Source organism: Oncorhynchus mykiss, chromosome 11 (genome assembly GCF_013265735.2).
Source record: "Oncorhynchus mykiss isolate Arlee chromosome 11, USDA_OmykA_1.1, whole genome shotgun sequence".
NCBI classification, from domain to species: domain Eukaryota; kingdom Metazoa; phylum Chordata; class Actinopteri; order Salmoniformes; family Salmonidae; genus Oncorhynchus; species Oncorhynchus mykiss.
Window position 1 is genome coordinate 58,881,987 of NC_048575.1, and position 14,492 is coordinate 58,896,478.

Here is a 14,492-nt window from a genome sequence, read left to right on the forward strand (position 1 = left end):
GAGCATGCAAAATGCAATAATAGCAATAGTGCTCACACCAATACATGACAAGGTTGAGTGTGTGATAGGTCATTTTTTGTATGTGATATTTTTTTAGTTTTTTGTCTTATCTGAGTGTGTGACATGTTAACTCAGCCTAGTCCTTATGTGTTCAATCCAGGCACAGTGCTAAAGCAGTAGGGCTGTTGGTTGTGCCACCTTGACGCAAATTAAATTGATCCTATTCCATCCAAATTCCTTGCCACAAATGGAATGTTATTTATAAAGAAAAAAGCTATTAGTATTTACCCTCTTCCTGATATTTACTGAGTATAAAGGTCTAGGTGCTACTCCAATTGATACCTTAGACATGCTCCGAAACTTTCGTGACTTAAGTATTTTTTTTAAATCCTCCTGCTGTGGGCTGGATGTGTTAATGTGTAGTTCATACATGCATAATCGATGAGCAGAATTACTGTCTTACCTCAATTAGCCACGAAATCCCAAGTTTAAAACAGACTTTTATGGAATCAGTGCTGTGCCATTTTCCCCCAAGTGGGCCAGTCCCGTAGCAATTTGAGTTCAACCAATGAGCTCCAGCCCCTTGCCATATGAGTGACAGCTAGCAAGAGGCACATCATGCACATACAGCAAAGTGAGAGAGGTCAATGACGTGTTGCACATATCTGCACATACTTGATGTAGTATGTCATTTTTGAGAACCACTTGGCTCATTAGTGCTACTTTCAGAACTACTGGCAAAAATTATAGAAAAGTTCAGGAGAATCTTTAATACAATGTAAATATGTTTTTTACACAGCTTATCTCTTTTGGCCCCTTGGTTGGAAAATACATCCGTGTAAAAAATATGGTCTACTAGTCAATACATGGTTTTAAGCAATTGTAAGATTGGTGTTTCTTTTACAAATCTCCAGCGTGTTTGTAACAAGTTTTCCTAATATGTGCTTATGTTTGATCTGTCTGGATAAAGTCACCTGATATACCGCCAGTATGTGTGCTTATATTTGATTATGTTCAACATTGATTTTCAATGTGCTGTTACATTCCCCATAGGCAATGATGTTGGGAATAAGACAATACACACCATATGATTCTGGAATAAGTCAAGTGTAGTTTTTTGGGGGGGGGGGCTACTTATTTTTTATTTTTTTATTTTTTTACACATTAACTTAATTTTTGAGTTTCTTTTTTTCTCCCAGATATCCAATGAAAACAGTTTGGCATGCCATAGATTTGGAGTTACATTTTATCATATTTTTCATATTGCTGTTGAACAATTCCTTTAACTTTGGTTAAAGGAATTTTAAAAAGTGTAACTTTAATATATATATTGGAGGTAATTTGTGGGCAATGTGATTGTTACAATGCTCAATGTGAGTCCAATACTCTGCTGTAAATAGGATAATTTACAGAACATTTATCTGAACAAAACTGTGCCTTTTTAAAATGTCTGAAATGACATTATTCATAGCAGAATAGCTTAATTAACATTAAATTAATTTGTGGAGATTCTGTTTGTATTGAAATTATTTTAAATGGTTGAGTTTTTTTAAAGACTAAATGATACCTTTGCTTGATAATAACCCATCTTGACCATTCACTGCTTCCACTCTCCCTCTGCCTGGCATAAGGTCACATCTACTACTTTTAACAACCACTCCCATCAATATGTCCTAGGCTATTGGTTATCAAAATCAACATTGTCAATTAAATGTCCGAAGACAACATTCACAAATACTATTCATTTTGACGAAGTGTTTGTTGACCGTTTTGGGTGGTGGTCTCATTGGTCAACAGTATTTCGATTAGCGAATCAGATACTAGATACTTGTGCGTCACTTGGTAGCTGCTTTCAGGAAACGCTTGCTAACATGATTTGCATTAACTATCTTGGAAATCAGAAAGCTAGCTAGGGTGAAACTAAAACAAAGTAAGCAGCACAAGGGCTTTCTTGTCTCTCGAAGTTTATTCTGACATTAGCTATTGAAAACAGAGATTTAAAGCCTAATCTTTAGCTAGCTACTAGCCAACTAACGCCTAGCTACCAGCGAAGTAAACAAGGGACCAAGTCACGGCAGCAGGAGGTATGTAACTTTCTCATTCATATATAAGGGTGGGTATATGTGGCTAAATCGAAGCTATCAGCATTGAACTGATACGATAGCTAACTACGTTGCATATTTGCTTGGTCATTGTCAACCAAATGACAAAATGGGAACGTTTTCGAGCTAGCCTGTGTGCTAATTATCGAACGTTAACGATACGATTATTTTGGGGAGAGAACTAGAGAACAATACTGAGAACTAGCTAGCAATAATGTGGGTAGTTATCGCTATCTAACAAACTAGGTATAACAGGAGATCTTTGATGCCACAGATTTCTTCAGTGGATTGGTTGCCACCCTAGTTTCGAATGTCACTTGGCAATTGTATCCTCTTTTTTTCTCCCTTATGTCCCTGCAAGCCATGGCAAATGAAAGCACACAGTTTTGTGCCAATTGGTAAGTACGCTTTTATATATATAAAAAAAAGTATGTGGACACCCTTAGTCGATTCGGCTGTTTGTGTATAAAATAGAGGACACAGCCATGTAATCTCCAAAGACAAACTTTGGCAGTAGAATGGCCCGCACTGAAGAGCTCAATGACTTTCAATGTGGCACCGTCGTAGGATGCCACCTTACCAACAAGTCAGTTCGTCAAATTTCTGCCCTACTAGAGCTGCACCTGTCAACTGTAAATGCTGTTATTGTGAAGTGGAAACGTCTAGGAGCAACAACAGCTCAGCAAGCTCACAGAACGGGACTGCTGAAGCACATAGTGCATACATTTTTTTTTTCCTCGGTTGCAACACTACCAGGTTCCAAACTTCCTCTGGAAGCAACATCGGCACATTCAACACATTTGGGATGAATTGGACCGCCGACTGCAAGCCAGGCCTAATCGCCCAATATCAGTGCTTGACCTCACTAATGCTGTTGTGGCTGAATGGAAGCAAATCCCTGCAGCGATGTTCCCAGAAGAGTGGAGGCTGTTATACCAGCAAAGGGGGGCCAACTCCATATCAATGCCCATGATTTTGGAATGAGATGTTTGACGAGCAGGTGTCCACATACTTTTGGTCATGTAGTGTATAAAGATTCAGGCAAATTGAGAAGTAGGCACAATGTTAATAGATACATTCTGTCTAACTCCTCTTTCTTGCTCCTTTTCGTTTCTCTCACTCTCTAGTCAGCATGACATTCCAGAGGCTAATTTCACTACTCATGAGAGTCACTGTCGCCGGAATATTGCTCTGTGTGATGTATGCCAAGAGCCAGTGCCCCGTTCAGATCTGCAGCAGCACAAGGAACAGGAGCACATGCAGGTATGGTGCTAAAGATGGAGCGGGTTGGAGCCGGGAAGTGGGTGAACTAGATACTTGAGTGAACATCATCCCAAAGTTTCTGTACAATTGTTATACAGGAGGCTTCACTAACATTTATTTTAATTTCAGGTGAAATGTAAGTGCGGTTTAAAGATTGAGAAAAGCCTCATGGAATCTCACCAGGTATGTACAACTTGTATTAGAATGGAGACCTTGTGATGGTCACAGATTATGTATTTCTTTGCATTTTCATCTGACCTCCTCTTTTCCAGAGATCTGAGTGCAATCAGCGGATGGTGCCGTGTCAGTACTGTGAACTGGAGCTGGTTTTCAGTCAGTCCAAGGAGCATGAGGATTATTGTGGGACGCGCACAGAGCCCTGTCAATTCTGCAAGTGCAATGTAATGTTGAGGGAGCAAGCTGTCCATCCAGCCTTGTGTGGTAGCCTCACACCACCTCAAGAGAGAAACAACAGCCGGGCAACTCTCAGCCCAGCAGAGACCCAGTCTCCAGGAACATGGTTTGAATCTCATTCCATCCGTAACCTGCTGAGGGCCCAGGAGGGAGAAGGCCACAAGAACAACAACGCCAGTGCGTCTGACCGCAGGGCCCTACCGCGGCCACTGGAGTCCAGAGTGCACAACAGCACCCGGGGGCAAGTGGGCCAGGGAGGAAGGGGGAACATTGCCCCTAGGAATACAGACTTCAGCCACTGTAAGCCTGCCAATGGCTCATACAAAGTGTTCAAGTTTTCACATTACCCTCAAAAAATTACCCACATTTACTTCAACTTAGTCTGGTATTGATAAAATGCCCTGGCCTATATTAAAGTAGAAAACTGTTTAATTGAATAACTTTTTTGTGTGATTGTAAAAACATCTCATGTGTTGTCACCCAGTGCTGGAACAGGAAGCTGCAGTGCTGGGCAACAACAATAACAGCATGGCATCATTTGCATGGCCTGCAGACAAACCACTGGGAGAAGACTCTGCCAGCCTGGACTACCTTTTGGCCCTTAGCCTGCAGAGTGATGGAGACACAGGGGATGTAGGGGGAGGAGCGGGGGCATTGTGGACAGATGTCTGGGACCACAAATTTGGAAGGATGTCCAGCAGCGGCTCTCTTATCTCTCCCCCTAATAACAACCACCAACATGTCACCACTGGCACCAATACAGCACCAGAACATGACCAGACAGGTCAGATGCTAAACTAAAATACCAGTTATTGTCCTTGTTTGTTTTCATGTGAGATTGATATTGTTACAGTATGCTGCCCTCCTCTCCCTTTTACATTTTGACTTCAACTCTGTCATGATTTAAAAACAAGTTCGGAATAAAATCATATTTCTTACTTTACCCATTATTTCTCTGCTCTTTTTCTCCCATGTAGACACCATGTTGCCCTGTGAGTTCTGTGAGAAGCTGTTTCCTGAAGAGGACCTCATTTTACACCAGGTTGAAGGATATTTTGCTGCTTAGCCTACAAGTCACGCTAACGCCATGGAGGCTGAGCCTGTACTGACCAGGGAATCAATTTCCTTTACATGCTGTAGCAGTTGGTTATAAACTCATGCCCCTTATTTCCTTACTTTGAGTGCACATTGTTTCGTTGCTCTTGTTTGCTCCCTCTGGACTAGTTTCCTAGAATCTCCTCCTGAGTACAGTTAATTATTATTTTTGTTTTTGACAATTTGTTTTGCATTGTTTTTCTACAGAACTCAATCAAGTCAATATACATTCCCTCCCCACACACACAAATCCACATACATTCATTCTCACAGAGGGATCCACAAACTAAGCACGAAGGCAAACAATCTATCCAAAACAAACTGACATGCAGAAACAGCACAAAAACAATTCATTATTGGTCACTGTCCAGTTTGTGTCTTGCACTTGGTATCCCCCCCCATCCCCTTTAAGAACATAATTATTTAATGTAAATAGTTATTGAGGAATGCCACTAACAGTGTGACTGTTAGTAATTTTCCATCTCAGGACTGATCGATAGTGTGTATCATGTGGTATACCTGAGGGTAGCTAGCCACGACCTATCTGGTTAGCAGAAATACATTATTTTCCCCTCACACCTGTCTTTGTTGTCTTTCAGACTGGCTGTAGTCCTGCCTCAGCCTTTGCATCTTTCAGCAAGCGACCTCCATCTCCATGCTACGATGGCAGGATTGCTAGGGGTGCTGGTGGTCTTCTGCACATCCCACCTGACACCCCTAGCTTCCCCCGTTCAGTCTCCCAGCTTTCCTACAGTCCACCTGCCAGTCCACTACAGAGAGACGTGGTCATTCCCTGTGAGTTCTGTGGAGTAGCCCTGGAGGAGGCCGTTGTCTTTCACCACCAGGTACATCATTTACAGTGCAAGAGATGGTGCTGTATAATGTAGATCATGTTCAAATAGTGTATGCCATTAATGTCAAATAGTCCTGTCACATTACCAATGAGGGAGAAAACAGTTGTTTTTACAGAGGTAGAAAAAATCTGATAACACTTTGCTCCCATTCCTGTGTATTAACATTGTAATTACTCCAGTATTTTCATTGCGCTAACATGCTGTTCCATAGTAATTACCTAGTAATTGAGTATATCCTGACACTTTGTTTACAGGATAAATGTGACCTCCGACCTCGCACGGCTCCCTTAGTGGATAAGGTCAACAAAGTGTCCTTTCAAAAACCATCTCTTCCTCTCAAAGAGAGCCGTGGATGGAGCTCCTCTGAGGTGCAGAGGAGACTCAAGCACCAATGTAAGACACTGAACCCCACGTTCACCAATGCACAATCTTTTTGAACATCACTAATTTCTTTAAAACAAAGTCGATGTTGCTTGGGTTCCATCTATCCACCTATGTAACAAATGTTGTGTGCACATGCCTGCGTCTAAAGTGGTCCCCTTGGATGGGCTGGACAGAGAGAAGCCCCAGGTGCAAAGCCCAAATGAATGGCAGAGAGTCCACAGTGTGCTACCCATTCCAGGGAAGATCTCAAACTGTGATCCTCAGGTGAAGAACAGGCCCCAGCATGGGAATGAGGCAGAGGGGGGCCACTTGCTATTCAGTGAAGGCCACAAATCCAACTCTGCAGCAGCTGTGGGGTAAGAACAATGACACTTGCTGTAATAATGTAATCTGAACATTTGTTTAATTTGATTTGGCACAACTTCATTTGAAATTGTTTGGGTACATCATTTTTGGATTACGTCTTGTGTTACAGAACTAGGGTTGAAAGTGTTCTCTTTTGTATAATATAGTGCTAAGGCTTCCAAATGTAATGAAATATGTTGTATCCATCTGCCAGACCTCCCCTAAGAGAAAACAATGAGGGACCAAGGATTAAAGGACCAAGGAATGCAGGGCCATCAAAGGTACATAATCCTTATTTCTTTAGAGCCTCTATGGTGGCTATAATTATTTGTTTATAGTTGAATGTTTTTCTGTATCAACATTCATTTATAGGTGCCTAAGAAGCAAAACAAAGAACAGGAAGATGAGTGAGGGCAAGACTGTCGATGGAAAGAGCTGCAGACAATCACCAAGTGCTTTTTCTGTGTGCGGTAGTCTGTCACTCTAACAGTGGTGGCGTTACTGGCTGGCTACATTGCCGATGCCTGCCAGATCTCACTACACTTGGGAAGGTGTTTAACATATCAGCAAACCACAAATTGTATAACAATCTGATGCCAGATTGTGCATCAGAAGTTGTGGCGCAAACCAGTGGTTGATGCAATGCAATGTAGTCCTCTTGGAACATGACCAGAGTCTCTTTATTCCCTGTGTGTGTGTTTCTGTATGTTTCAGTTGCTCTTTCTTTTTAAAGTCTAAAGAGTGAAACTGAAATATTTGAATGATTCCAATAGTTTGTAATATAACTTTCAGCTTTTTGTAATCTTTTAAACGTTTAATATAAATTGTATAGAATTTAGGAAACCCACCTTAATATACTCTTGAAAAACCTATGTAAAAATGTGTACAGGTATGTAAGAAATCTTAAAGCTCCACAAAGAAATTGTACTCTTCACTGAATAATGCAAAATCAATGACACATACAGTATCAAAGCATTATTTGTATTTCGGGCTGCACCTATTGAACTGTTTGTTTTTTGTATGCTTTGTGATATTATCTTCATACTTTTAATAAATCCTTAGTATCAATGTTTTGGTGCTTGTGGATGACTGTTAATGTAAAAGAGTGTCCTCAATACTAAGTATTAATCACATCGCTATTTTCCTAGAATCAAAATTGGCTATAATGCTTTGAACCCTCCATGTGTAAAAACTGCACATATCACATATGTTGCTGGTTACTGCAGTGTGACCGGAGTGAGCTTTGCAGGATTCAAATGAGTACTTTGTCAATGGTACTCTATTTTCCCCTTCCTTAGAGCTACTGATGTTGGACTTTCTGAAGGCACTTTAGCCGCCACAGGGGTGGCCATCGGCGATTGCCTTCAGGTAGTTCTCATATTGTCCACTGGTGGGCGCACTACTCAGCTATTTGTGCCACTGCCTTTTGAAACATCCATAATCCAGTATATTCATTTGTCTATGCATGAGGTTGACATCCTATAGCTGGGTTTCCCAACCTCGGTCCTGCCCCCTCCCCCCGTGCACATTTCGGCATAACAGGACTTTCCAAGTTACATATATTATAGCTTACTTTATTGACCATATATAGATCTTGGATCAATCTAAATATTAGTTAACTTTTGACAAGTAGAGAAATGTTAAGTACAACATAACACTATTGCATGTCCAAAGAGAAAATATGTAATCTACTTATTTTTTTTATATTTTTTTATATATATAAGCAAGATTCTTGCAAAAATAATTCATTTCTTCTTGACAAACAATCCATCCACAGTGTCAGTTTTGAATATCTGTTTTTCAATTGGTCGAGGAGTCTATTGAATGGGCGGGACAGACCTAGCATTAGTGGGAATTCTGGATTCAAAGCTCGCGCTTTCTGTTTCAAACTCCGGTTCTCATATTCTAAAGGTTTTAGGAGAGAGAAGTAATAAAAGGCAGAGTTTAAAAAGTATATGTTTTTCCATCTCTAGAGCACTCCAGTCGTTTCTTATTAACGTAATCCAAAAGTTATTTTGTGGCAGGAATTTGCATTGTGATAAGACAAGTTCTATGTAAAGTTGCTTGGAAGAAACCGTAAATATTCGAGCAGGTGGAGCATCAATTCCGACAAGTGAAAGGGGGACTTGTCTTTTGGGACACAATTGTTGCCAGCATTTGTATCCCGCTGGTCTGCTTTATTAAACGCATAGGGTCCCCACGTTTAACGCGCGTGGTTCTTTGTTTGAAGGACGTTTCCAAATCAAAAGCCGGCTTTTTCTTGCTTTTTGAGTAAACATTTTACCTGTCATTGTGACGTTACCCTAAATACTGAAAATGTCAGCTGAAAGATATTCAAAATTGGATGAACCGTCGCTTCGGAACCTGGTGAGTGTGAAATATACCCTGATTTATTTATCCTGTTGTGTGTAATTAAACTATAGAGTTTTAAAAAAAAAATTGTAACACATAACACAGAATAATTGGGCATGAGAGGCCTGGGAGAGCATGTTAGCTAACCCCGACCCTTTAACCGTAACCCCTAACCAAGCTAACGTTAGCCACCTAGCTAATATTAGCGTTAGGAATTCGTAACATACTTTTGTATATATAATGTATGTGCCCTGCCATTCAAATTTGTGGATTCGGCCATTTCAGTTACACCCGTTGCTGACAGGTGTATAAAATCGAGCACACAGCCATGCAATCTCCATTGACAAACATTGGCAGTAGAAGGGCCTTAATGAAGAGCCCGGTGACTTTCAACGTGGCACCATCACGTTGAAGGATGACACTTTTCCAAGTCAGTTCATCAAATTTCTGCCCTGCTAGAGCTGCCCCGGTCAACTGTAAGTTATGTTATTGTGAAGTAGAAATGTCTAGGAGCAATAACGGCTCAGCCGCGAAGTGGTAGGCCACACAAGCTCACAGAACAGGTCCTCGGTTGCAACAATCACTACTGAGTTCCAAACTGCCTCTGGAAGCAACTTCAGCACAAGGTCGGGAGCTTCATGAAATGGGTTTCCATGGCGAGCAGCTGCACACAAGCTTAAGCTTGGTAGTTAAAACTTTCCACCATTGGACTCTGGAGCAGTGGAAACACATTCTCTGGAGTGATGAATCACGCTTCCCCATCTGGCAGTCCGATGGCCGAATCTGGGTTTGGTGGATGCCAGGAGAACCCTACCTGCCCTAATGCATAGTGCTAACTGTAAAGTTTGGTGGATGAATAGTGGTCTGGGGCTGTTTTTCATGGTTTGGACTAGTCCCTTTAGTTCCAGCGAAGGGAAATCTTAACACTATTGCACACAATGACATTCTAGACAATTCTGTGCTTCCAACTTGTGGCAACAGTTTGGGGAAGGCCCTTTCCTGTTTCAGCATGACAATGCCCCCTGAGCAAAACGAGGTCCATAAAGAAATGGATTGTCGAGCTCGATGTGGAAGAACTTGACTGGCCTGCCCTGACCTCAACCCCATTGAACACCTTGGGGTTGAATTGTAATGCAGACTGCGAGCCAGGCCTAATCACCCAATATCAGTGCCCTACCTCACTAATGCTCTTGTGGCTGAATGGAAGCAAGTCCCCGCAGCAATGTTCCAACATCTAGTGGAAAGCCTTCCCAGAAGAGTGGGGGCTGTTTATAGCGGCAAAGGGGGGGACCAACTCCATATTAATGCCCATGATTTTAGAATTTTGATGTTCGACGAGCAGATGTGTATTATACTTTTGCAAATTGGTAACATCGTACGAATTGAAACTTGTAACATGTCATACGAAATGGATTATGGACATCCACAAATGATACATACCTTATGTATCATACTAATTTGAGTGTTGGGGTGGCAGATAGCCTAGTAGTTAAAGCGTTGGGCCAGTAACCGAAAGGTTGCTGTATCGAATCCCCGAGCTGACAGTTAACCCACTGTTTCCTGGTAGGCCGTCATTGTAAATAAGAATTTGTTCTTAACTGACTTGCCTAGTTAATTCTGCGTAATTAAAAAAAAATGTCTACCCCTGAGTCCAGGTTGCAGTGACCTGTTTTATAAAAACAGTGAGGGATGATCATGTGTGGGATCAAAATGTTGGTCAGTTAATTGATTGAACATAAATATGAACAACATTCAACAATTAAAGATTTTACTGAGTTACAGTTCCTATAAAGAAATCGGACAATTAAAATGAATTCATTAGGCACTAATCTATGGATTAGGATTCACATGACTGGGAATACAGATATGCCTCTTGGTCACAGATACATAAACAAATAAAGTATGGGTGGGGATCTGAAAACCAGTCAGTACTGGTGTGACCATTTGCCTATTGCATCGCTACACATCTCCTTCGCATGGAGTTGATCAGGCTATTGATTGTGGCCTGTGGAATATTATCCCACTCCTCTTCAATGGCGGTGCAAAGTTGCTGGATTCATTAGTTACCAGCCTCAAAAATCGCAGCCCAAATAAATGCTTCCGAGTTCAAGTTACAGACACCTTGTGAGGCAGATGGTTAGAGCGTTGGACTAGTTAACCGTAAGGTTGCAAGATTGAATCCCTGAGCTGACAAGGTAAAAATCAGTCGTTCTGCCCCTGAACAAGGCAGTTAACCTACCGTTCCTAGGCCGTCATTGAAAATAAGAATGTGTTCTTAACTGACTTGCCTAGTTAAATAAAGATTAAATAAAAGGTGTAAATATATATATATATATATATATATATATATATAATATTTTTTTATATTTTTGTTTTATAAATAAAATAAATAATAAATCGGCAAATTGGCCCCAAAAATACTTGTTGTAACTTGTTGTTATGAAAACTTGAAATCGGCCCTAATTAAAATCGGCCATTCCGATTAATCGGTTGACCTCTTGTAGAGACCAATCACTATGCCTTTGAGCTACAGGAGAAGAGAGCCAGGAGTGGGGGGGACAACCACTATTATTGAAATGTATACCTTCCTGAGGATAGTCCTTCTCACAGGGATAGTTAAGAACTCCCTAAGAGAATACTAGAGCGCAGATCCTATGTTTGCAACTCCCTCCTTTGCCAACCTCTTTTCCCAAGACCGCTTCCTAGTTCTGCTGTGATGCCTGCATTTTGTCAACAATGCTACTGCCATCCTAAATGACCCGTTATACAAAATAAGAAATGTTCTTACCAGCCTGGCAATAACGTTTGGTTGAGTTTTTGTGTCATACAAGGATCTATGCATTGATGAGTATGAGGGGCTTGGGGTGTCCGGGTCCATGATGATGACCATGCTGGCTCCTCATCTCAGCAAAGGACACACTTTGTATGTGGACAATTGTTAGAGCAGTCCCAACACTCTTCCAGCATCTGCTCTCCAACAGCACAGGGGCCTATGGTACAGTCAGGTCAAACAGGAAGTTGATGCCTGCTTTCGGCTGCAGGAAGATGCAGAGAGGGGAGGAGAACGGTCAACAGCTGGCAGTAAAGTGGCATGACAAACGAGACATCCATGTCCTCTCCACTGTCCAAACAGCAACCATGTCGGCCACAGGGAAGGTGGGCCACCTGATGGGAGAGAGAGAAATCAAACCAGACTGCTTGACTATAACCTCAATGGGGGCATTGGATAAGGCAGACATGATAAACAGCTTTGTGGAATGCACTCTGAAAACAACCAAGTGGTATAAGAAGATATTTTTTCCATCTGATCGAACCTGCCCTCACTGGCCACATAGTTACTGAACAGGGTATTTTTTGTAATTGGACGTACAGTTCACATGCAAATCACATAGAAACTATTGTAACGTAATAAGGCACTTTGATAGAAATGCACACATTTCCAAAGTTATTATTGGTAATGAAAACGGCTATGACTGCGATGCACGCAACAGACTGTGTGTGTGGGAGATGCGCAAAATGTCTGCAGACTTGAACTGCACAAACAATTGGGGAACTGTTTGGGGAATTTTGTCCGGGTCAGAAATGTCAAAAAATTAATTGGGCCGCAAAAGTAAAATTCATTATTTTGTAAATGAATGAGGCGGAACACACCTCAATTCAAACTGTTCTTAGAAAATAAAAAAACTTAAAATAATTTGAAATTGACTAGTTGAAATCAGCCTATAAATAAAAACAGGCTGCGTGCCTTGGCTTGAGGGCAACGAGGATTAAATGTACTGTTGCGTACTGGAACGGAGAGAATATTCTAACATCACGTGCATAAAAACAACTCACGCTGGGGCAACCATTAGAGGTATTTGGAACTCACACATGAAAGTGTTTTAAGTCCAACAAATATGTCGTGCAGAGATTCAATTAGACTTGTGTCGTGAGGGTAAATACATGTTCCATATTTGGAGTAGGGCTACCCATCATGCACCAAGTTTCTGAAATCCCTGATAACAGCGAGGACATCAACAGGAGCAAAGAACCAGGCCTGCTTAGAAAGCTTGTGACATGGTGTACAATGATGAGGGGTCCTCTTTCTTTTGTGCCTCTCCACTCTAATGTAAATACATTATGACAGCATTACAATGGTTGCTCTAAGCTGCATGTAGGTGTGAACTCCCCTCGTGTGTTGTGCAATACTTTCAGGATCAAATATGGAGGTAAAGGTCTGAAAACAATAGGAACAAAGAAATTGGAAACGTGGAGAACGTGGTGGTTTTGAATGGGAGGCAGAAAATGGATTCGGCTATTTCAGCCACACCCATTGCTGACAGGTTTATAAAATCGAGGACACCGCCATGCAATCTCCATAGACAAACATTGGCAGTAGAATGGCCTTACTGAAGAGCTCAGTGACTTTCAGTGTGGCACTGTCATAGGATGCCACCTTTCCAACAAGTCAGTTCGTCAAATGTCTGCCCTCCTAGAGCTGCCTCGATCAAGTAAGTGCTGTTATTTTGAAGTGGAAACGTCTAGGAGCAACAACGGCTCAGCCATGAAGTGATAGGCCACACAAGCTCACAGAATGTGAACGCCGAGTGTGGAGCGCTTAAAAAAAAAATTTCCTCGGTTGCAACACTCACTACCGAGTTCCAAACTGCCTCTGGAAGCAACGTCAGCACAATAATTGTTTGTCGGGAGCAGTTTCAGCATTACAATGCCCCCATGCACAAAGCAAGGTCCATACAGAAATGGTTTGTTGGGCGCCCGAGTGGCGCAGCGGTCTGAGGCACTGCATCGCAGCCGGCCACGACCGAGCAGTGTCTCTGCTGGCCTCAACCGAGAGACACGTGAGGCGTCACACAATTGTCCCCGCATTGTCTGAGTTATGGGGGGTTTGGCCGGCTGGGATGTCCTTGTCCCATCGCGCTCTAGCGCTCCTTGTGGTGGCCGGGCGCATGCATGCTGACTTCGGTCTCCAGCTGTACGGTGTGTCCTCCGACACTTTGGTGCGGCTGGCTTCCGGATTATGCAAGTAGTGTGTCAAGAAACAGTGCAGCTCGGAGGGGGTCGTGTTTCGGATGATGCATGACTCTCGACCTTCGCCTCTCCAGAGTCCGTACGGGAGTTGCAGCGATGGGACAAATCTGTACCTACCAATTGGAGAGAAAAAAGGGTAAAAACTACTAACTAAATATAGAAATGTTTTGTCGATCAGTGAGGAAAAACTTGACTGGCCCGCACAGAGCCCTGACCTCAACCCCATCAAAAACCTTTGGGATGAATTGGAACGGCGACTGCGAGCCAGGCCTAATCGCCCAACATCAGTACCCGACCTCACTAAGGCTTTTGTGGCTGAATGGAAGCAAGTCCCCGCAGCAATGTTCCAACATCTAGTGGGGGGACCAACTCCATATTAATGGCCATGATTTTGGAATGAGATGTTCGAACAAGTGTCCACATACTTTTGGTCATTCATATTTTTGAATACTTATTACATACAGGCTTCCTAATTTTTACTGTCATTTACTGTCATTTACTGTCATTTAGGTTAGTATTGTGGAGTAACTATAATTTCCTCATTTTTTTGCCTATCACAGCCAACTGTTTTTAATCACCTTTGGCCTCAAAATTGATTAAATAGATGTTTTTCCCCTCACCCATCTACACACAATGACATAGTGAATGATGGCAT

The 14,492-nt window shown here is 42.0% G+C and overlaps 2 protein-coding genes across 8 annotated transcripts in view; both read left to right on the forward strand.

Annotated features, from left to right (window-relative positions):
- Nucleotides 1-1,773: 1,773 nt before the first annotated feature.
- Nucleotides 1,774-7,529, forward strand: LOC110536072 (TRAF-type zinc finger domain-containing protein 1). Its single transcript, XM_021621604.2, has 12 exons — nucleotides 1,774-2,084; nucleotides 2,464-2,500; nucleotides 3,230-3,365; nucleotides 3,495-3,548; nucleotides 3,638-4,079; nucleotides 4,264-4,563; nucleotides 4,757-4,821; nucleotides 5,474-5,719; nucleotides 5,983-6,121; nucleotides 6,261-6,468; nucleotides 6,672-6,738; nucleotides 6,830-7,529. The coding sequence occupies exons 2-12, from the start codon at nucleotides 2,466-2,468 to the stop codon at nucleotides 6,866-6,868; spliced, it is 1,731 nt and encodes a 576-aa protein (XP_021477279.1). The 5' UTR covers nucleotides 1,774-2,084; nucleotides 2,464-2,465; the 3' UTR covers nucleotides 6,869-7,529.
- Nucleotides 7,530-8,313: 784 nt separating this feature from the next.
- smtnb (smoothelin b) overlaps nucleotides 8,314-14,492 on the forward strand; it is a 65,444-nt gene continuing 59,265 nt past the window's right edge. For 2 of the 7 annotated variants that reach the window (XM_036935922.1, XM_036935928.1), the window contains exon 1: nucleotides 8,315-8,824. In XM_036935922.1, coding sequence (XP_036791817.1) covers nucleotides 8,774-8,824 — 51 coding nt within the window. In that variant the 5' untranslated portion in view covers nucleotides 8,315-8,773. Of the gene's footprint in view, nucleotides 8,825-14,492 lie in introns of all 7 variants that reach the window. The other 5 variants (XM_036935924.1, XM_036935923.1, XM_036935921.1 and 2 more) reach the window with 3 other exon arrangements.